Below are 24191 nucleotides of genomic sequence, written 5' to 3'. Positions count from 1 at the left end.
ATTCCACAGGTTCACCACTCTCTGGGTGAAGAAATTCCTCCTCATCTCAGTCCTAAATGGCTTCCCCCTTATCCTTAGACTGTGTCCCCTGGTTCTGGACTTCCCCAACATTGGGAACATTCTTCCTGCATCTAACCTGTCTAACCCCGTCAGAATTTTAAACGTTTCTATGAGGTCCCCTCTCATTCTTCTGAACTCCAGTGAATACAAGCCCAGTTGATCCAGTCTTTCTTGATAGGTCAGTCCCGCCATCCCGGGAATCAGTCTGGTGAACCTTCGCTGCACTCCCTCAATAGCAAGAATGTCCTTCCTCAGGTTAGGAGACCAAAACTGTACACAATACTCCAGGTGTGGCCTCACCAAGGCCCTGTACAATTGTAGCAACACCTCCCTGCCCTTGTACTCAAATCCCCTCGCTATGAAGGCCAACATGCCATTTGCTTTCTTAACCGCCTGCTGTACCTGCATGCCAACCTTCAATGACTGATGTACCATGACACCCAGGTCTCGTTGCACCTCTCCTTTTCCTAATCTGTCACCATTCAGATAATAGTCTGTCTCTCTGTTTTTACCACCAAAGTGGACAACCTCACATTTATCCACATTATACTTCATCTGCCATGCATTTGCCCACTCACCTAACCTATCCAAGTCGCTCTGCAGCCTCATAGAATCCTCCTTGCAGCTCACACTGCCACCCAACTTAGTGTCATCCGCAAATTTGGAGATACTACATTTAATCCCCTCGTCTAAATCATTAATGTACAGTGTAAACAGCTGGGGCCCCAGCACAGAACCTTGCGGTACCCCACTAGTCACTGCCTGCCATTCTGAAAAGTCCCCATTTACTCCTACTCTTTGCTTCCTGTCTGACAACCAGTTCTCAATCCATGTCAGCACACTTCCCCCAATCCCATGTGCTTTAACTTTGCACATTAATCTCTTGTGTGGGACCTTGTCGAAAGCCTTCTGAAAGTCCAAATATACCACATCGACTGGTTCTCCCTTGTCCACTCTACTGGAAACATCCTCAAAAAATTCCAGAAGATTTGTCAAGCATGATTTCCCTTTCACAAATCCATGCTGACTTGGACCTTTCATATTACCTCTTTCCAAATGCACTGCGATGACATCCTTAAGAATTGATTCCATCATTTTACTCACTACCGATGTCAGGCTGACCGGTCTGTAATTCCCTGTTTTCTCTCTCCCTCCTTTTTTAAAAAGTGGGGTTACATTGGCTACCCTCCACTCCATAGGAACTGATCCAGAGTCAATGGAATGTTGGAAAATGACTGTCAATGCATCCACTATTTCCAAGGCCACCTCCTTAAGTACTCTGGGATGCAGTCCATCAGGCCCTGGGGATTTATCGGCCCTCAATCCCATCAATTTCCCCAACACAATTTCCCGACTAATAAGGATTTCCCTCAGTTCCTCCTCCTTACTAGACCCTCCGACCCCTTTTATATCCGGAAGGTTGTTTGTGTCCTCCTCAGTGAATACCGAACCAAAGTACTTGTTCAATTGGTCCGCCATTTCTTTGTTCCCCGTTATGACTTCCCCTGATTCTGACTGCAGGGGACCTACGTTTGTCTTTACTAACCTTTTTCTCTTTACATATCGATAGAAACTTTTGCAATCCGTCTTAATGTTCCCTGCAAGCTTCTTCTCGTACTCCATTTTCCCTGCCCTAATCAAACCCTTTGTCCTCCTCTGCTGAGTTCTAAATTTCTCCCAGTCCCCGGGTTCTCTGCTTTTTCTGGCCAATTTGTATGCCACTTCCTTGGCTTTAATGCTATCCCTGATTTCCCTAGATAGCCACGGTTGAGCCACCTTCCCTTTTTTATTTTTACGACAGACAGGAATGTACAATTGTTGTAGTTCATTCATGCGGTCTCTAAATGTCTGCCATTGCCCATCCACAGTCAACCCCTTCAGTATCATTCGCCAATCTATCCTAGCCAATTCACGCCTCATACCTTCAAAGTTACCCTTCTTTAAGTTCTGGACCATGGTCTCTGAATTAACTGTTTCATTCTCCATCCTAATGCAGAATTCCACCATATTATGGTCACTCTTCCCCAAGGGGCCTCGCACAACGAGATTGCTAATTAATCCTCTCTCATTACACAACACCCAGTCTAAGATGGCCTCCCTCCTAGTTGGTTCCTCGACATATTGGTCTAAAAAACCATCCCTTATGCATTCCAGGAAATCCTCCTCTACCGTATTGCTTCCAGTTTGGTTAACCCAATCTATGTGCATATTAAAGTCACCCATTACAACTGCTGCACCTTTATTGCACGCACCCCTAATTTCATGTTTGATGCCCTCCCCAACATCACTACTACTGTTTGGAGGTCTGTACACAACTCCCACTAACGTTTTTTGTCCTTTGGTATTCTGCAGCTCGACCCATATAGATTCCACATCATCCAAGCTAATGTCCTTCCGAACTATTGCCTTAATTTGCTCCTTAACCAGCAATGCTACCCCACCTCCTTTTCCTTTTATTCTATCTTTCCTGAATGTTGAATACCCCTGGATGTTGAGTTCCCAGCCCTGATCATCCTGGAGCCACGTCTCCGTAATCCCAATCACATCATATTTGTTAACATCTATTTGCACAGTTAATTCATCCACTTTATTGCGGATACTCCTTGCATTAAGACACAAAGCCTTCAGGCTTGTTCTTTTAACACCCTTTGTCCTTTTAGAATTTTGCTGTACAGTGGCCCTTTTTGTTCTTTGCCTTGGGTTTCTCTGCCCTCCACTTTTCCTCATCTCCTTTCTGTCTTTTGCTTTTGCCTCCTTTTTGTTTCCCTCTGTCTCCCTGCATTGGTTCCCATCCCCCTGCCATATCAGTTTAAATCCTCCCCAACAGCACTAGCAAACACTCCCCCTAGGACATTGGTTCCGGTCCTGCCCAGGTGCAGACCGTCCGGTTTGTACTGGTCCCACCTCCCCCAGAACCGGTTCCAATGCCCCAGGAATTTGAATCCCTCCCTGTTGCACCACTGCTCAAGCCATGTATTCATCTGCGCTATCCTGCGATTCCTACTCTGACTATCACGTGGCTATCACGTACCATTTGGTTTCTTCATTGCTTGCTGTGCCTGCATATTAACTTTCAGTGATTCATGTACAAGGACACCAAGGTCCCTCTAAACACCAACATTTCCCAATCTCTCACCATTTCAAGTCACTGTTTCCAGTCCACTTTGGCTAAATCACATACCAGCTTAGTAAAATTGACATTTCCCAAATTGAGAACTTTTATTCCTGGTCTGCCTTTGTCCTTTTCTATAACTACCCTAAATCTAACTGAATTACGATCACTAGCACCAAAATGCTGTCCCACTGATAGCACTCTATCCAGGCCCCTCATAATTTTACACACCTCATTAAGGTCTCCCCTCAGCCTCCTCTGTTCCAAAGAAAACAAACTTTAAGAGGGTTGGTGGGCTGGAGGAGGTTACAGAGATAGGGAAGGGCGAGACCCTGGAGAGATTTGAACAAGAGAAGGTGTATTTTAAAGGCTGATGCCACCAGCCATCTCGCCCAGCACAGAATGTAATTCACTACCAACAGGAAGGATGTTACTTTAACTACTACAAATGCATAATGAGAGGGAACCAATCTCTGTCCCTTAAACTAACAGCGAGATGGAAAAGGGGAAATGAATGACCTTTAAATACCTGGTCCACTTGGCACTGAAGTGTCTGAAACTCATAATAGGAACTCATAAATAGAAATAAAATACTGACAAATGTTAAACTGTTTTGTTGACAAAAGAAATCTCGATTTAACTTTTAAAAGATGAATTGTTTAACAGGGATTCACACAGACTCACCTGACAGGCTGACTCAGGATCCACCCCTCAAGCACCGCGATTGGTTGCAGAACACGCTGCTCCCTGGGTTCTCCGGCCTCTGACCTCTCTTCCTGTTGGTTCCCGGGGCAATCAATCACCACTCACCAACATTACGCTGACACATTAAGTTGAGGGGCTCAGAGGAAGAAATAAAATGAGGCCGTGAATCTAAGAAAAGAAATAAAATACGAAAAGCGTGATTAAATAAACAAGGAGGCAATATAAAGTAAAGGGTACAATCCTAACGGGGGTGCATGAACAGTGAGACCTGCGGGTATATGTGCACAAATCGCTGAAGGTGGCAGGACAGGTTGAGAAAACAGTTAAAAAAATTTACAGGATCCTGGGCATCACAGAGTACAAAAGCAAGGAGGTTATGATGAACGTGTTCAAACATTGGTTCGGCCTCAACTGGAGCATTGTGTCCAATTCTGGGCACCGCACATTAGGATGTGATGGCCTTAGAGAGGATGCAGAAAAGATTGACAAGAATGATTCACGAGATGAGGGACTTTAGTTACGTGGATTGACTAGAGAAGCTGGGGTTGTTCTCCTTGGAGCAGAGAAGCTTGAGAGGAGAATTGATCAAGGTGTTCAAAACCATGAGGGGTCCGGATAAAGTAGATAGAGAGATACTGTTCCCACTGGCGGAAGGGTAGAGAACCAGCGGAGACGGATTGAAGGTGAATGGCAAAAGAACCAAAGGTCACATCGGAAAAATCTATTTTACGCAGAGTGGTTAGGATCCGGAATGCACGGCCTGAAAGGGTGGTGGAGGCAGACTCAATCACAGCTTTCTAAAAAAAAGGAAGTTGGATAAGTATCTGGAAAAAAAACATTTGCAGGGCCGGGGGAAAGGGAGGGGAGTAGGCAAGGGTACGAAGGGCCGAATGGCCTTCCGTGCTGTAACCATTCTCTGATTGTGTGAGCAGAACCACTCTGTTCCCTGACTCAATCTAAAGCCTTCCTGATTGTGAGCACCTCTGTTAAACCTGCCCTGCACCTTCACTGCTCCAGGGCACGGCCAAGGGTGCCATCAGCCGGTCCAGGCAGCGGGCGGTCGAGGGGGTCGTTCAACCTGACTGCCTGACTGGAGTGCATCATCACACCCGGCAACTAAATTTTAATTTGATTTTACGTTTTAAAGTTTAATTTGTTTTCATTGCCGGTGCTTTTAGTGTCCCCTTCCCTTTTATAGGGGGCACTGGAAAAATGTGATTTTAACACCCAAAAAAAAAAATGAAAAACACAAAAAAAAAAACCAAAAAAAGGAAAAAAGGGCCTGTAAATGTCTGGTGTGTCACCCAGGTCGAGTGGCACGGTTTAATGTTTTATGTTTTTGCAGGTGAACTCCAAAAAGAGTTTCACTGCTCCAGGGCACGGCCAAGGGTGCCATCAGCCGGTCCAGGCAGCGGGCGGTCGAGGGGGTCGTTCAACCTGACTGCCTGCCTCTCTTCCGCTCTTACATCCGGTCCAGGGTGTCCTTGGAGATGGAGCACGCGGTGTCCACCGGTACGCTCGCGGCCTTCCGCGAGAGGTGGGCACCGGAGGGACTGGAGTGCATCATCACGCCCGGCAACCAAATTTTAATTTGATTTTACGTTTTAAAGTTTAATTTGTTTTAATTGCCGGTGCTTTTAGTGTCCCCCTCCCCTTTTATAGGGGGCACTGGGAAAATTGTGATTTTAGTGCCCAAAAAAAAACAAAAAAAAAGAAAAACACAAAAAAAAAGGGGGAAAAAAAAGGGCCTTGTAAATGTCTGGAGTGTCACCCAGGTCGGGTGGCACCGTTTAATGTTTTTTTGTTTTGCAGATGAACTCCAAAAAGAGTTTCACTGCTCCAAGGAGAACCACCCCAGATGCTGCAGCCATCATCTTATTGAATGGCGGCAGGCTCGAGGGGCCAAAGGGCCGACTCATCTCCTATTTCTGATGTTCTCATGTATTCATGTCACTGGTCCCCATCCTGCACCTGCTCCCTGCAGTAAGATGGCCGCCACGCATGCTCCCTGCCCTGCAGCGGGACAATTGAAAGTATTGTGACGTCGAGGAAGCCCCGCCCCTGTTGCTCCCTGCTCCCCGTGGCGGGCAGACCCCTGCTGCCCAAAGATGGCGGCTAAACTCCCGGCAATCCCCGACAGTAACCAAGGCCCGTCCCCAACCGAAGGTGCCCCACCCGCCGACTCGGCGGCAAATCTCATCGCCCGCGCGTGTCCGTGAGAAGGTGAGTCCTCAGGGAGGCTGGGCGCACTGCCCGGGCTGCTCTCCCATCCTCCGCGTGGGGCAAAACATCGTCTGTCCGCAGCTAATCTCCCACAATAGGCTGGCCCCGCGCCTGCGCACAACTCCGCCTCGCCTCACCTGGGCCCCGAGCTCAAAGGCTGCGAGCGGAGCCCACCAACAAACCCCCCAACCGCCCGCCCGCAACACTCAGCCCGCAGCCAATGGCGAGGCGGCGCGGGGCACCACTCACCCAGCGCGCTGCTCCGCACCAATCAGTGGCTGGGGGCGGGGCCATGGCACCAATCAATCACTGGTCCCTGAAGGTGCTGACTCTGGCTGGGTTCAGTTCTACACTCACTGGTTCCCCTCCCCTGAAGGTACTGACTCTGGCTGGGTTCAGTTCTACACTCACTGGTTCCCCTCCCCTGAAGGTACTGACCCTGGCTGGGTTCAGTTCTACACTCACTGGTTCCCCTCCCCTGAAGGTACTGACTCTGGCTGGGTTCAGTTCTACACTCACTGGTTCCCCTCCCCTGAAGGTACTGACTCTGGCTGGGTTCAGTTCTACACTCACTGGTTCCCCTCCCCTGAAGGTACTGACTCTGGCTGGGTTTAGTTCTACACTCACTGGTTCCCCTCCCCTGAAGGTACTGACTCTGGCTGGGTTCAGTTCTACACTCACTGGTTCCCCTTCCCTGAAGGTACTGACTCTGGCTGGGTTCAGTTCTACACTCACTGGCTCCCCTCCCCTGAAGGTACTGACTCTGGCTGGGTTCAGTTCTGCACTCACTGGTTCCCCTTCCCTGAAGGTACTGACTCTGGCTGGGTTCAGTTCTACACTCACTGGTTCCCCTCCCCTGAAGGTACTGACTCTGGCTGGATTCAGTTCTACACTCAATGGTTCCCCTCCCCTGAAGGTACTGACTCTGGCTGGGTTCAGTTCTACACTCACTGGTTCCCCTCCCCTGAAGGTACTGACTCTGGTTGGGTTCAGGTCCACACTCACTGGTTCCCCTCCCCTGAAGGTACTGACTCTGGCTGGGTTCAGTTCTACACTCACTGGTTTCCCTTCCCTGAAGGTACTGACTCTGGCTGGGTTCAGTTCTACACTCACTGGTTCCCCTCCCCTGAAGGTGCTGACTCTGGCTGGGTTCAGTTCTACACTCACTGGTTCCCCTCCCCTGAAGGTACTGACTCTGGCTGGGTTCAGTTCTACACTCACTGGTTCCCCTCCCCTGAAGGTACTGACCCTGGCTGGGTTCAGTTCTACACTCACTGGTTCCCCTCCCCTGAAGGTACTGACTCTGGCTGGGTTCAGTTCTACACTCACTGGTTCCCCTCCCCTGAAGGTACTGACTCTGGCTGGGTTCAGTTCTACACTCACTGGTTCCCCTCCCCTGAAGGTACTGACTCTGGCTGGGTTCAGTTCTACACTCACTGGTTCCCCTCCCCTGAAGGTACTGACTCTGGCTGGGTTCAGTTCTACACTCACTGGTTCCCCTCCCCTGAAGGTACTGACTCTGGCTGGGTTCAGTTCGAGACACTGACATCTTTCACTTTGTTCCTGCACCAAGATGGCCGCGCATGCGCTGTGCTACTCACTGAATCAAGATGGCGGAACCTGCCTTCCTGTACGAAGATGGCCGCCGTTAGCCTGGGCCTGTGACCTGCAGAAAGCCCCGAAGCTGCAACCGCCGATACTCCGGTTATTATTCCGGGCTTGCGGCGGGCACGGGTTGTTTATGAAGCCTCCCCAGCTCCCCGCTGGTCCCTTACTCCGCTCCGTCCCGCTGAAAATGAGATTTCTGAGGAGACTGTACAAAACATGTCTTCTCCGCCATTATACGCACCGCGCATGCTCCAAACACAACCACGACCCGCGCCTGCGCACTGAGCTACTGTAGTCTGGGAGCGGCACATTATCCCCCGCGGGGCATGCTGGGTAAATAAGACCATGTTAAATCGGTTCAGGAGTGGGCCAGATACTGCACGGGTTATATACAGAGTGAAGCTCCCTCTGTACTGTCCTAAACAATCCCAGGACAGGTACAGCACGGGTTAGTTACAATTTAAAGCTTGCTGTACGCTGACTCATCAAACACTCCCAGGGCTGGTAGAGCACATGTTAAATACACAGTAAGGGTCCCTGCACACTGTCCCACCAGGTATTCCCAGGGCATGTACAGCACGGGTTTGATACAGAACACAGCTCCCTCTGCACTGTTCCAAGAAACAATCGCAGGGCAGGTACAGCGCAACTATTTTGTTGTTGACCTGTAAATCAAATGCCCCTGATTAAAGGGAGGAGGGCACTATAACCAACAAAATAAACTAATTAAACTTTAGCTGGTAAACTTAAATCAAATTAAAATTTGGTTGCTCGAGGTGACGATGCACTCCAGTCCCTCCAGTGCCGACCTCTTACAGAAGGCCGCAAGCGTACCGGTAGCAGGTACAGCAGGGGTTAGATACAGAGTGAAGCTCCCTCTACACTGTCCCATCAAACACTCCCAGGGCAAGTACAGCATAAGTTAAATGCAGGGTAAATGTCTTTCTAAACAGCCAATCCAAAAATTCACAGGACAAGCACAACACAGGTTAGGTACACATTATCATCTTCATAGGCAGTCCCCTGAAATTAAGGAAGACTTGCTTACACTCTAAAGGTGAGTTCTTAGCTGACTAAACGTTCCAATCCGGAATTACAATCTTTGTCACAGGTGGGACAGCCAGTCATTGAAGGAAAGGGTGGGTGGGACTGGTTTGCTGCATGCTCCTACACTTGGTTTCTGCATGCTCTCAGCGATGAGACTCGAGGTGCTCAGCACCCTCCCGGATGCACTTACTCCACTTAGGGCGGAATTTGGCCAGGGATTCCCAGGTATCAGTGGGGATGCTGCATTTTATCAAGGACACTTTGAAGGTGTCCTGGAAATGATTCCTCTGTTCACCTTGGGCTCGCTTGCCATGTAGGAGTTCTGAGCAGAACGCTTTCTTTGGGAGTCTTGTGTCAGCCATGTGAAAAATGTGGCGAGCCAGGGTATCCCTGGAGATTGAGCACGCCGTGTCCACAAGAGATGGACACTGCAGAGACTGGAGTGCATCATTTCAAGAGAGAACAGAATTTTTATTTTTATTAATTTTATTTGATTTGACAAAGTTTCCTTTTATGTTGAATTATTAAGTTGTGTTTTTGGTGCCCTCAAAAAAAAACAAGGGGGCACTTTAATGAAAGTTTCTGGAGTGTGACCTCCCCTTTAATCAGGGTGGCACTTGATTATTCTTCCACTTAAAATAGTTGTGAACAATGTGGCCCACCCAATGCAGCTGGTCGAGTGTGGTCAGTGCTTCGATGCTGAGGATGTTGGCCTGATCGAGGAAACACTGGAACTGGTTTGATGAGAATGATCAGGAGATCCAAGAGCTAATAAATCGCAAGCACAGCGCATTTCTGAACCTAAAACAACAACCCAACTCGGGACCAGCAAAGCAGCATTACAGGTGGCTTAAGGCCGAGGTCCAAGAAAAAACCTGTGACCTAAAGCATAGATGGTGGGTGGAGAAATCACAGGAGGTTCAGCAGCTGGCTGACAGCCATGATGTGCGAGGATCCTTCACCGCAGTCAAGGCCACCTACAGCCCAGCCACCCAAGGCACACCCCACTGTTGGCCAAGAACGGGGAAACACTCATTAAGGTCACCGAGGCAGTCAGGACCCGCTGGAAGGAGCACTTTGAAGATCTCCTTAACCGAGACTCTGCCTTTGACTCACGTGTCCTCGACTCCAACCCACAGCATGTTATCCACCACCATCTAAGCAAAACCCCAGCCCTGTACGAGGTAGAAAAGGCCATCCGCCAGCTCAAGACCAACAAGCCAATGGGAGTGGATGAAATAAGTGGATGAGGCACTAAAGTATGGCGGAGAGGCACTATTGGCACAAATGCATGACCTCATCTCTCTCATCTGGAAGAAGGAGGGCATGCCTGGAGATCTCAGAGATGCAGTAATCGTGCCCATCTTTTACAAAGGGGACATGTCCAACTGCAGCAATTACAGATGACTCGTTTGGAAATGCCATCGCTTGAATCCTCCTCAACCGTCTTCTCCCTGTGGCTGAGGAGCTCCTCCCGGAGTCACAGTGTGGATATCATCCTCTACGGAGTATAACGGACATGAGTAGGTACAAATTAAGGATCTCAATACACTCTCCCACCAGACACTTGCAGGGAAGGTACAGCATGGCTTAGATACAGAGTAAAGCTCCCTCTACACTGTCCCATCAAACATTCCCAGGGCAAGTACAACATGGATTAAATAGAGAGTAAAGCTCCCTCTATAGTGTTCCATCAGACGTTCCCAGGGCAAGTAGAGCACAGGTTAGACACAAGCTACACCTCCCTCTGACTTGTCCAGCCATTCCAGGGCAGATACAGCATCAGTTCGATAAGAGAAAATCTCCCTCTATACTGTTCTGCCGGACATTCCCAGGGCAGGTACAGCACGGGTTAGATACAGAGTAAAGCTCCCCTTACACTGTCCCATCAACCATTCCCAGGGCAGGTACCACCAAGCTCATGGTCTACAGGGCTGTAGTAATACCCGCCCTCCTGTATGGCTCAGAGGAATGGACCATGTGCAGTAGTCACCTCAAGTCGCTGGAGATATATCACCAATGATGTCTCCGCTAGATCCTACAAATCCCCTGGGAGGACTGGCACAGCAACATCAGCGTCCTTGTCCAGGCTAATGTCCCCAGCATTGAAGCACTGACCACACTTGATCAGCTCTGCTGGGCAGACCACATAGTTCGTATGCCAGACACGAGACTCCCAAAGCAAGTGCTCTATGTGGAGCTCCTTCACAACAAATGAGCCAAAGGCGGGCAGTGGAAACATTACAAGGACACCCTCAAAGCCTCCCTGATAAAGTGCAACATCCCCACTGACACCTGGGAGTCCCTGACCAAAGACTGCCCTAAGTGGAGACAGTGAATCCGGGAGGGCGCTGAGCACTTCGAGTCTCAATGCCGAGAGCATGCAGAAATCAAGCGCAGGCAGTAGAAGGAGCATGCGGCAAAGCAGTCCCACCCATCCCTTCTCTCAATGACTATCTGTCCCACCTGTGACAGAGTCTGTGGCTCTCATATTGGACTGGTCAGCCAGCAAATAATTCACTTCAGGAGTGGAAGCAAGTCTTCCTTCTATTTTTCCTCGATTCCGAGGGACTACCTATGATGATGATGATGATGATGATGATGATGACAACACAGGTTAGATGCAGAGTAAAGCTCCCTCAACACTGTCTCACCAGACATCCTCAGGTCGGTACAGCGTGGGTTATTGAACGTTAAATCTCACTCTAGCCTGTCCCAAAACACTCCCAGGGTAGGTACAGCTTAGGTTAGATACAGAGTTAATCTCCCTCTACGCTATCCGATCAAACACTCGCACAACAGACACAGCATGGGTTAGTCAGAGAGTAAAGCTCTCCATAGACTGATCCATCAAACACTCCCATCGCAGGTACAGCACGAGTTAGATACTAAGTAAAGCTCACTCTATACTGTCCCATCAAACAGACCCAGGGCAGGAACAACACATGTTACATACAGAGTAAAGCTCACTCTACACTGTCCCATCAAACAGACCCAGGGCAGGAACAACACATGTTAGATACAGAGTAAAGCTCACTCTACACTGTCCCATCAAACACACAGAGGGAAGATACAGCACGAATTAGATAAGAGAGAAAAGCTTGCTCTACACTATCCCATCAAAAACTGACAGAGCAGGTACAGCATGGGTTCGACAGAAAGGTTTAGGCTGGGTTTTCCAGAAGTTGGGACCTGAGCAACAGAAGGCACAGTCACCAATTATAATCAGGGATGCTCAGGAATACAGATATCTCATAGGTGGGGGACAAGACAGTGGTTGTGGTGCTGGAAGAATTTACAGAGCTAGGAAGGGGCGAGGTCATGGAGGGGTTTGAAAATATTAGAATGTTCAAATCAAGGCGTTGCTTAACTAGAAGCCAATGTAGCTCAGTGAGCACAGGGGTGATGGGTGAGCTGGACTTGGTGCGAGTTAGGACATGGGCAGCCGAATTTTTGATTAACTCTAGTTTATGTAGAGTCGAATGTGGGAGGAGTGCATTGGAATAGTCAAGTCCAGAAGTAACAAAGGCATGGATGAGGGCTTCAGCAGTGGATGAGCTGAGGCAAGAGCGGAGACGGATGATGTTACAGAGATGGAAATAGGCAGTCTTAATTATGCCGTGGATATCTGGTTAAAAAACCTATTTCAGGGTTAAGTATGACACCAAGGTTGCGAACAGTCTGGTTCAGGCTCAGACAGAAGTTGGCGAGAGGGACGGAGTCTGTGGCTAGGGAACGGAGATTGTGTCAATGACAATTACAAATATCAGAACATTTGACAGACTATCACGTGCAAAATGTGTGGATGAGTTTGTAAAATTCAATCGGTTACAAAAATGGGTTACAGAAAGTAATCTATTTCAAACCTTATGCAAGATGCTTCAATAAAGGAGTGGTTCAAAGGATTTCAGTTGAGTTTAAACTGACACACTGCAGTTAAGTCTACTACAACTACAACTCGTACTCAAATGGAACAAGTTTGGGGTTTTATAGAAGGTGAACTAGGTGAGAAATTACATAAGTTAGATGAAGAAAAAGCACTAAAATGGAACAGTCAGTAAGAGAACATCAATTAGTCTCCTCTGATCATGGAGGAATCAAATATTCGACACACTGCGCTTGAAATAAAGATAATTTATTGAACAATAATACACAATATTAATCTCCAACTCAGTTACAGGGGTTATTAAGATCATCAGAAACAAAGTAGAGCTGCCAGAGTGAACATGTTTCAGTGCCCAATGCAATCACAGTAAATCGTGTTCTATTTACAAATGCATCCTTTCTCGTCAGCCCATTCAAAACTGAGATAAGGAGAAATGTCTTCTCTCAGAGGGTAATAAATCTGTGGAATTCTCTGCCCCAGAGAGCAGTGGAGTCTGGGTCATTGAATATATTTATAGTGCAGATAGCCAGATTTTTGAGCGATAAGCTAGTATAGGGTTCTGGGGAGCGGGCAGTGAAGTGGAGCTGAGTCTCTGATCAGACCAGCCATGATCTTATTGAATGGGGAGCAGCCTCAGGGGTCCGAGTGGCGCACTACAGCTCCTATTTCTAATGGACTCATGTACCCAGCATGCCCCGCGGGGGAGAATGTGCCGCACCCAGACTACAGGAGCTCAGTGCGCAGGCGCAGATCTTGGATGTGTTTTGAGCATGCGCGGTGCGTGTAATGGTGGAATAGACACGTTTTGGACAGGCTCCTTAGAAGTGTGCTTTTCAGCGGGACGGAGCGGAATAATGGACCCTCGGGGAGCCGGGGAGACTTCATAAACATCCGGTGCCCGCCGTAAGTTAGGTATAATAACCGGAGTATCGGCGGTTGCAGCTTTAGGTCTTTCTCCCCATCAACAGGCCCAGGCTAACGGCGGCCCTCTTCGTACAGGAAGGCAGGTTCATAGCTCCGCCATCTTGGTTCAGTCAGTAACATAGCGCATGCGCGGCTATCTTGGAATAAAGTGAATGATGTCAGTGTCTGGAACTGAATGCAACCGGAGTCAGCACCTTCAGGGGAGGGGGACCAGTGAATTTGGAGCTGAACCCAGCCAGAGTCAGTACCTTCAGGGGAGGGGAACCAGTGAGTGTAGAACTGAACACAGCCAGTCAGCACCCTCTGGTAGTGAGAGGGAGGGGAACACGTGAGTGCATAACTGAACCCAGCCAGTGTCAGCACCTTCAGGGGAGGAGGGGAACCAGTGAATGTCGAACTGTACTCAGCCAGAGTCCGCACCATCAGTGGAGGTGAGCTAGGGGAACCAGTGAGTGTGGAACTGAACCCAGACAGGATCAGCGTCTTCAGGGGAGGAGAGGGGAACCAGTGAGTGTGGACCTGTTCCCAGCCACCGTCAGCATGTTGAGGGAAGTGAGGAGAACCAATGAGTGTAGAACTGAACCCAGACAGAGCCAGCACCTTCAGGGAAGGAGTTGGAGGGGAGCCAGTGAGTGTCGAACTGAACGCAGCCAGAATTGGTGGTGAAAATTGGGAGTGGAGGGAAAACAGTCTATAACATAAGAACATAAGAAATAGAAACCGGAGTAGGCCATTTGGCCCCTCGAGCCTGCTCCCCATTAAATAGGATCATGGCTGATCTGATCATGGACTCGGCTCCACTTCCCTGCCCGCTCCCCATAACCCTTTCCTCCCTTATTGTTCAAAAATGTGTCTATCTCCACCTTAAATTATTCAATTACTCAGCTTGCACAACTATTTGGGGCAGAAAATTCCATGGATTTGCCACCCTCAGAGAGGAAATTCCTCCTCATCTCAATTTTAAATGGGCGGCTCCTTATTCTGAGACTATGTCTCCCTAGTTTTAGTTTCCCCTATGAGTGGAAATATCCTCTCTGCATCCACCTTGGCGAGCCCCCTCATTATCATTAAGTTTCAATAAGATCACCTCTCATTCTTCGAAACTCCAATGTGTATAGGCCCAATTCTCAGAAGTCAACCTCCCATCTCCGGAATCAACCTAGTGAACCTTCTCTGAACAGCCTTCAATGCAAGTATATCCTTCCTTCAATACGGAGACCAAAACTGCATGCAGTACTCCAGTGTGGCCTCACCAATACTCTTTACAGTTGGAGCAGGACTTCTCTGCTTTTATAATCTATCCCCCTTGCAATACAGGCCAACATTCCATTTGCCTTCTTGATTAATTCCTGTACCTGCACACTAACTTTTTGTGTTTCATGCAGAAGACCCCCAAGTCTCTCTGTAATGCAGCTCTTTGCAATTTTTCTCCATTTAAATTATAATTTGCTTTTCTATTATTTCTGACAAAGTGGATAACTTCACATTTTCCCACATTATACTCCATCTGCTAAATGTTTGCCCTCTCACTTAACATGTCTATATCACTTTGCAGATTTTTTGTGTCCGCCGCACAATTTTTGGAACAACAGCAAACTCGGTCCCTTCATCCAAGTCATTAATATGGATTGTAATTAGTTGAGGACCCAGCACCGATCCCTGCGGCACACCACTAGTCATGTTTGCCAACTGGAAAATTACCATTTATCCCGACCCTCTGTTTAACCAATAAGGAAATTAAGGGTTACGCGGTGCGGGCGGGTAAGTGGAGCTGAGTCCACGGCCAGATCAGCCATGATCTTGTTGAATGGCGGAGCAGGCTCGAGGGGCTAGATGGCCTACTCCTGTTCCTAATTCTTCTGTTCTTATGTTCTAATGTTCTGTTGGTTTGCCAATCCTCTATCCGTGTTAATACATTACCTCCAATCACTGTGACCTTTTATCTTGTGCAATAACCTCTTATGTGGCACCTTATCGAATGCCTTCTGGAAATCCAAATACACCACACCCACTGCTTCCCCCTTATCCACCCTGCTCATTACATCCTCAAAGTACTCCAGCGAATTTGTCAAACATGATTTCCCTTTCATAAAATCATGTTGAATCTGCTTGATTCAATCATGCTTTTCCAAATGTCCTGCTGCTGCTTCCTTAATAATGGACTCCCGCATTTTCCCAACGACAGATGTTCGGCTAACTGGTATATTGTGTCCTGCTTTTTGTCTGTCTCCTTTTTCAAATAGGCACGTTACATTTGTGGTTTTCCAATCTGTTGGGACCGCCACTAGAATCCAGGGGATTTTGGTAGATTACCACCAATGCATCCAATATCTCTGCAGCCACTGCTCTTAAGACCCGAGGATGCAAGCCATCAAGTCCAGGGGACTTGTCTGCCTTTAGTCCCATTATTTTACCGAATAATACATCATTAGTGATAGTGATTGTATTGCATTCCTCCCTCCCTATAGCCCCTCGCTTATCCACTACTTCTCCACGAAGGACTCTTACTATCTGTTTTTATATTTTTTGCTAGTTTTCTTTCATAATCTATCTTCCCTCTCATTCATATTTTTAGATGTTCTCTGCTGGCTTTTAAACATGTCATAAACCTTCGGCTGTCGACTAGTCTTGGCCGCACTGTATGCCTTTGTTTTCACTTTGATACCTCCCTTATTTCCTTAGTTAGCCACGGATGGTTCCCTCCTCTTACAGTCTTTCCTTCTCATTGGGATATATTTTTGTTGCAAGTTATGAAATATCTCCTTAAATATCTGCTACTGCTCATTAACCATCCCATTCTTTAGTCCATTTTCCCAGTCCACTTTAGCCAACTCTGCCCTCATACCATTGTAGTCTCCTTTATTTAAGCTGAGGACCCTGGTTTGAGAACCAACTTTCTCACCAACCATATTATGGTTGAATTTGAAATTCAACCATATTATGGTCACTAATTCCGAGAGGATCTTTTACTATGAGATCATTTATTAATCCTGCCTCATTACACAATACTAGGTCTAAGATAGCCTGCTCCCTGGTTGGTTCCACAACATACTGTTCAAGGAAACTAACCCGAATACACTCTGTTGACTCCTCCTCAAGGCTACCCTGGCCAATTTGCTTTGTCCAATCAATATGAAGTTTAAAATCACCCATAATTATTGCCGTTCCTTTATTACAAGCCTCCATTATTTCTTGATTTATACTCCGTCCAACAGTGCAGCTACTGTTAGGGGCCTACAGACTCTGCCCACCAGTAACTTTCCCTTTACTATTCCTCATCTCCACCCAAACTGATTCAATATCTTGATCCTCTGAGTAAAATATCGTTTCTCACTAACGCACCGATCTCATCCTTTATTAACAGAGCTACCCCACCTCCTTTTCCTTTCTATCTGTCCTTTCGAATTGTCAAATATCCCTGAATATTTAGTTCCCAGTCCTGGTCACCTTGCAACCACGTCTCGGTAATGCCAATCATATCATACCCATTTGTATCTATCTGTGCCTTCAACTCATCTATTTTGTTAAGAATGCTACGTGCATTTAGACAAGGAGCTTTTAAATTTGTTTTTTTACCTATTTTTCCTGCTTTTTTCCTCTGTCCTTCCAACTCACTTTCGACATTTTTGCTTTCTAATTCCAGCTTTACTTCCCTCCCTATTGAATCTATTATCAGGTTCCCATCACCCTGCCAAGCACAATTTAAACCCTCCCCAACAGCACTGACAACCCCCGCCCCCCACCCCCCTCACAAGGATATTAGTCCCGGCTCTGTTGAGGTGCAACCTGTCCAGATGTACAGGTCCCACCTCCCTCTAGAACGGGTACCAATGCATCAAGGATCTAAAGCCCTCCCTCCTGCACCATCTCTCCAGCCAGGCATTCATCTGCTCTATCCTCCTATTTCTGTACTCACTGGTTCATGGCACCAGAAGTCATTTTAAATATTAACCTAGACCATGTCACTGTTTATAATTACACATGACTCTGTCTCGGTTTATATTAAATAAGAACATAAAGACATAAGAATTAGGAACAGGAGTAGGCCATCTAACCCCTCGAGTCTGCTACACCACTCAGCAAGATCATGGCTGATCTGGCCGTGGATTCAGCTCCACTTACCCGCCCGCTGCCCATAACCCTTAATTTCCTTATTGGTTAAAAATATCTATCTGTGATTTGAATACATTCAATGAGCTAGCCTCAGCTGCTACCTTGGGCAGAATTCCACAGATTCACAACCCTCTGGGAGAAGAAATTCCTTCTCAACTCGGTTTTAAACAGTAGTAGTGATGTTGGGGAGGGCATCAAACAGGAAATTAGGGCTGCATGCAATAAAGGTGCAGCAGTTATAATGGGTGACTTTAATATGCACATAGATTGGGCTAGCCAAACTGGAAGCAATACGGTGGAGGAGGATTTCCTGGAGTGCATAAGGGATGGTTTTCTAGACCAATATGTCGAGGAACCAACTAGTGGGGAGGCCATCTTAGACTGGGTGTTGTGTAATGAGAGAGGATTAATTAGCAATCTCATTGTGCGAGGCCCCTTGGGGAAGAGTGACCATAATATGGTGGAATTCTGCAATAGGATGGAGAATGAAACAGTTAATTCAGAGACCATGGTCCAGAACTTAAAGAAGGGTAACTTTGAAGGTATGAGGCATGAATTGGCTAAGATAGATTTGCGAATGATACTTAAGGGGTTGACTGTGGATGGGCAATGGCAGACATTTAGAGACCGCATGGATGAATTGCAACAATTGTACATTCCTGTCTGGCGTAAAAATAAAAAAGGGAAGGTGGCTCAACTGTGGCTATCTAGGGAAATCAGGGATAGTATTAAAGCCAAGGAAGTGGCATACAAATTGGCGAGAAATAGCAGTGAACCCTGGGACTGGGAGAAATTTAGAACTCAGCAGAGGAGGACGAAGGGTTTGATTAGGGCAGGGAAAATGGAGTACGAGAATAAGCTTGCAGGGAACATTAAGGCGGATTGCAAAAGTTTCTATAGGTCTGTAAAGAGAAAAAGGTTAGTAAAGACAAACGTAGGTCCCCTGCAGTCAGAATCAGGGGAAGTCATAACGGGGAACAAAGAAATGGCAGACCAATTGAACAAGTACTTTGGTTCGGTATTCACTAAGGAGGACACAAACAACATTCCGTATATAAAAGGGGTCAGAGGGTCGAGTAACGAGGAGGAACTGAGGGAAATCTTTATTAGTGGGGAAATTGTGTTGGCAGAAATTGATGGGATTGAAGGCCGATAAATCCCCAGGGCCTGATGGAATGCATGTCAGAGTACTTAAGGAGCTGGCCTTGGAAATAGCGGATGCATTGACAGTCATTTTCCAACATTCTATTGACTCTGGATCAGTTCCTATCGAGTGGAGGGTAGCCAATGTAACGCCACTTTTTAAAAAAGGAGGGAGAGAGAAAACAGGGAATTATAGACCGGTCAGCCTGACCTCAGTAGTGGGTAAAATGATGGAATCAATTATTAAGGATGTCATAGCAGCGCATTTGGAAAATGGTGACATGATATGTCCAAGTCAGCATGGATTTGTGAAAGGGAAATCATGCTTGACAAATCTTCTGGAATTTTTTGAGGTTGTTTCCAGTAAAGTGGACGAAGGAGAACCAGTTGATGTGGTATATTTGAACTTTCAGAAGGCTTTCGACAAGGTCCCACACAAGAGATTAATGTGCAAAGTTAAAGCACATGGGATTGGGGGTAGTGTGCTGACGTGGATTGAGAACTGGTTGTCAGACAGGAAGCAAAGAGTAGGAGTAAATGGGTACTTTTCAGATTGACAGGCAGTGACTAGTGGGGTACCGCAAGGTTCTGTTCTGGGGCCCCAGCTGTTTACATTGTACATTAATGATTTAGACAAGGGGATTAAATGTAGTATCTCCTAATTTGCGGATGACACTAAGTTGGGTGGCAGTGTGAGCTGCGAGGAGAATGCTATGAGGCTGCAGAGTGACTTGGATAGGTTAGGTGAGTGGGCAAATGCATCGCAGATGAAGTACAATGTGGATAAATGTGAGGTTATCCACTTTGGTGGTAAAAACAGAGAGACAGACTATTATCTGAATGGTGACAGATTAGGAAAAGGGAAGGTGCAACGAGACCTAGGTGTCATGGTACATCAGTCATTGAAGGTTGGCATGCAGGTACAGCAGGCGGTTAAGAAAGCAAATGGCATGATGGCCTTCATAGCGAGGGGATTTGAGTACAGGGGCAGGGAGGTGTTGCTACAGTTGTACAGGGCCTTGGTGAGGCCACACCTGGAGTATTGTGTACAGTTTTGGTCTCCTAACTTGAGGAAGGACATTCTTGCTATTGAGGGAGTGCAGCGAAGATTCACCAGACTGATTCGCGGGATGGTGGGACTGACCTATCAAGAATAGACTGGATCAATTGGGCTTGTATTCACTGGAGTTCAGAAGAATGAGAGGGGTCCTCATAGAAACGTTTAAAATTCTGACGGGTTTAGACAGGTTAGATGCAGGAAGAATGTTCCCAATGTTGGGGAAGTCCAGAACCAGGGGTCACAGTCTAAGGATAAGGGGTAAGCCATTTAGGACCGAGATGAGGAGAAACTTCTTCACCCAGAGAGTGGTGAACCTGTGGAATTCTCTACCACAGAAAGTAGTTGAGGCCAATTCACTAAATATATTCAAAAGGGAGTTAAATGAAGTCCTTACTACTCGCGGGATCAAGCCGTATGGCGAGAAAGCAGGAAGGGGGTACTGAAGTTTCATGTTCAGCCATGAACTCCTTTAATGGCGGTGCATGCTATAAGGGCTGAATGGCCTGCTCCTGCACGTATTTTCTATGTTTCTATGTTTCTATGTTTAAATTGGCTCCCACCGTATTTTGAGGCTGTGCCCCCTAGTTCTAGTTTCCCCGACCAGTCGAAACAACTTCTCTGCCTCTATCTTGTCTATCCCTTTCATTATTTTAAATGTTTCTATAAGATCACCCCTCATCCTTATGAACTCCAACGAGTAAAGACCCAGTCTACTCAATCTATCATCATAAGGTAACCCCCTCATCTCCGGAATCAGCCTAGTGAATCGTCTCTGTACCCCCTCGAAAGCTAGTATATCCTTCCTTAAGTAAGGTGACCAAAACTGAACGCAGTACTCAAGGTGCGGCCTCACCAATACCCTGTGCAGTTGCAGCAGGACCTCCCTGCTTTTGTACTCCATCCCTGTTGCAATGAAGACCAACATTCCATTCACCTTCCTGATTACCTGCTGTACCTGCAAACAAACTTTGAGATTCATGCACAAGGACCCCCAGATCTCTCTGCACTGCAGCATGTTGTAATTCCTTCCCATTCAAATAATATTCCCATTTACTGTTTCTTTTTTCAAAGTGGATAACCTCACATTTTCCAAAATTGTATTCCATCTGCCAGTCCTGATGTCTCCCCATACACGAGACAGTCCTGATGTCTCCCCATACACCAGCCAGTCCTGATGTCTCCCCATACACCAACCAGTCCTGATGTCTCCCCATACACAAGCCAGTCCTGATGTCTCCCCATACACCAGCCAGTCCTGATGTCTCCCCATACACCAGCCAGTCCTGATGTCTCCCCATACACCAGCCAGTCCTGATGTCTCCCCATACACCAACCAGTCCTGATGTCTCCCCATACACCAGCCAGTCCTGATGTCTCCCCATACACCAGCCAGTCCTGATGTCTCCCCATACACCAGCCAGTCCTGATGTCTCCCCATACACCAGCCAGTCCTGATGTCTCCCCATACACCAGCCAGTCCTGATGTCTCCCCATACACCAGCCAGTCCTGATGTCTCCCCATACACCAGCCAGTCCTGATGTCTCCCCATACACCAGCCATTCCTGATGATCCTGCTCCAGAACCAGCACATTGTTATTTTCTCGATGGGAATTCTTTTCTCCCTCGATCTTTCCCCCCGAAGTTACGCACTCGGTGGATTTTCTGCAGTTGGCTGTGGATGATGTTGATCTCATCTGGGATGTGAAAATAACGTACATTGCTGCCAGTCACAAAGAAGTTGTCCAGGTGCGAGACTTTGCCCCACCGATCAGTGTACGTCACCTCAGAAAGCCGGACATTCGTGAATGCGTCAACATTATCGACAAGCCACGTCACCGAGCTCTCGTCTCTCAGCTCCACGGTGGTGATGTGGCCGTGCAATTCCTGGAGAGGAATGATGAGGCTGTTCTCTGCAACCGTCCGCTCTTTAATGGAGTGGCTCACCGACATGACGCTTGCTTGCAACTCCATGCAATCAGCTGAATGGAAGAGAAAGATCAACTGCAACGCACACGCTTCCCCTGATAGTATGCCAACTCACACAGCGCCTGCCACTGCCAGTCTGCTGTGGCAGGCCCCGGCCCCCTGCCTTGCCCAATGACACTCTGTCGGTATATTCGACTCTGCCTCTGTTTATATTACACTAGACCCTGTTCCTGTTTATATTACACGAGACTGTATCTCTGCTTATAAATAGAAGTATAGAGTACAAATGCATGGATATTATGATGAAACTGTACCAAACACTGGTTCGGCCTCAACTGGAGTATTATGGCCAATTGTGGGCAAAACATTTTAGGAATAATGTGAAGGCCTTGGAGAGGGTGCAGAAAAGATTTACGAGAATGATTCCAGGGATGAGGGTCTTCAGTTACCTGGACAACTGGAGCAGCTGGGGTTGCCAGGGTGATAGAGTATAAAAGCAGAGAAGTCCTGCTACAACTGTACAGGGTATTGGTGAGGCCACACCTTGAGGACAATGTACAGTTTTGGTCTCTGTATTGAAGGAAGAATATACTTTCATTGGAGGCAGTTCAGAGAAGGTTCACTACGTTGATTCCTGAGATGAGGGGATTGACTTACGAAGAAAGGTTGAGTAGTTTGGGCATATACTCATTTTGTTCAGAAGAATGAGAGGTGATCTTATTGTAACATAAAAGATACTGAGGGTTTGACAAGGTGGTGCAGAAAGGATATTTCCACTCATAGGAGAATCTAGAACTGGGTGCATAGTTTCAGAATAAGGGGTTGCCCATTTAAAACTGAGATGAGGGGGAACTTCTTCTCTCAGAGGGTTCTCATTCTGTGGAATTCTCTGCCCCAGAGAGCTGTGGAGGCTGGATCATTGAATATATTTAAGGTGGAGATAGACAGATTTTTATGAGCGATATGGGAGTAAATGTTTATGGGGAGCGAGCGGGGAAGTGGAGTTGAGTCCATGATTAGATCAGCCACGATTTTATTGAATGACGAACAGGCTCAAGGGGCCAAATGGCCTACTCCCGCTCTTATTTATTATGTTCTCCTTAGAGCAGGGAAGATTGAGAGGAGATTTGATAGAGGTGTTCAAAATCATGATTGGTCTTGCCAGCGTAGATCGAGAGATACTGTTCACATTGGCAGAAGGGTCGAGAACCAGAGGGCACAGATTTTACGTGATTGGCAAAAGAACCAAAGGCGACACAAGAAAAAACCTTCTTGCGTAGCGAGTGGTTAATATATGGATTGCACGGCCTGAAAGGGTGGTGGAGGCAGACTTAATCACAGCTTTAAAAAGGGAGTTGGATAAGTATCTGAAAGAAAAAAATTTGCACGGCTGTGTGGTAAGGGCGGGGGAGTGGGATTAGCTGAGGTGCTCTTGCAGAGAGCTGGCACGTGTTCGACGGGCCGAATGGTCTTGTTCCGTGCTGTAATCGTTCTCTGATTCTATGGTTCTAACTCTCTCAGCATAAGCCTCTATTCCCTTCTTCCTCATATGCTGAATTTCAGTGCATCGATACTGGAAACACAGAGCGACCAACCCAGAGCTGCTCTGTATCAGGATGGGCGCTGTATACGGAAGTCGCTCCCTGGCCTCCTGTGTGGGTCTGTTTGTTGCATCAGTTTGAGCTGACGTGGAGAGGGGGGAGAAGCTGCTGGGTTTAACCCCCAGTACCTCTGGGCCCAGAAACTGTCCGCACAATGTATTGTTTTAGGAACAAGTATTTCTGCAGAGGCTTTCAATATACAGATTTGTTTTAATCCATTCTTGGGATGTGGGTGTCGCTAGTAGGGCCAGAATATATTTCCAATTTCCATTTGCCCCTTGACAAGGTGATGGTGGGCCTTCTCGAACCGCTGCAGTCCATGTGGTGAAGGTCCTCCCACAATGCTGTTAGGTGAGGAGTACCAGGATTTTCACCCAGTGACGATGTAGGAACGGCGATATATGCCCAAGTCAGGATGGTGTGAGACTTGTAGGGGAACTTAGAGGTGATGGATTTCCCAAGCACCTGCGTGCCTGGTCCATCTGGGTGGGAGAGGTTGCGGGTTTGGGAGGTTCTGTCAAAGTTCTGGTCGAGTTGCAGATGTTTAAATTCCCTCCCCTTCACCCCGCCCACCTCTCCCTCCTCCCATAGAGGCCAGAGTCTTGTGTTGGCCCAGACCGGTTGGTGGGTTCCCTTCCCTGCAGGACATTAATGACCAGTTGGGTTATTACAACAATCCGGCAGCTTTCATGGTCACTTTTTTTCTGCTGATGGCCGCACAAATAGCCAGGATCATTCAGCTCAATTTCACAACCTGGCTTTGTGTTTTTATGGCTTCTCTC

General features: G+C 47.4%; 2 protein-coding genes and 1 long non-coding RNA gene across 3 annotated transcripts in view; all 3 read right to left on the bottom strand.

The window, feature by feature from the left end:
* LOC139235656 (uncharacterized) overlaps positions 1-7933 on the bottom strand; it is a 41671-nt gene extending 33738 nt beyond the window's left edge. The window contains exons 1-2 of the long non-coding RNA XR_011588489.1: positions 7702-7933; positions 3857-4045 (exon numbers count right to left, since the gene is read on the bottom strand). This is a non-coding gene — a long non-coding RNA (uncharacterized lncRNA). The remainder of the gene's footprint in view (positions 1-3856; positions 4046-7701) is intronic.
* LOC139235650 (zinc finger protein 420-like) overlaps positions 1-24191 on the bottom strand; it is a gene marked incomplete at its 5' end in the record, with an annotated part of 123610 nt that overhangs the window by 56267 nt on the left and 43152 nt on the right. The gene's annotated exons all lie outside the window — the stretch shown is intronic.
* On the bottom strand, positions 21476-21832 carry LOC139235653 (U7 snRNA-associated Sm-like protein LSm10). Its single transcript, XM_070866703.1, has one exon. The coding sequence runs from the start codon at positions 21830-21832 to the stop codon at positions 21476-21478; it is 357 nt and encodes a 118-aa protein (XP_070722804.1).

This window comes from Pristiophorus japonicus, chromosome 23, assembly GCF_044704955.1.
Source record: "Pristiophorus japonicus isolate sPriJap1 chromosome 23, sPriJap1.hap1, whole genome shotgun sequence".
NCBI classification, from domain to species: domain Eukaryota; kingdom Metazoa; phylum Chordata; class Chondrichthyes; family Pristiophoridae; genus Pristiophorus; species Pristiophorus japonicus.
This window is presented reverse-complemented; position numbering and strand designations above follow the sequence as displayed.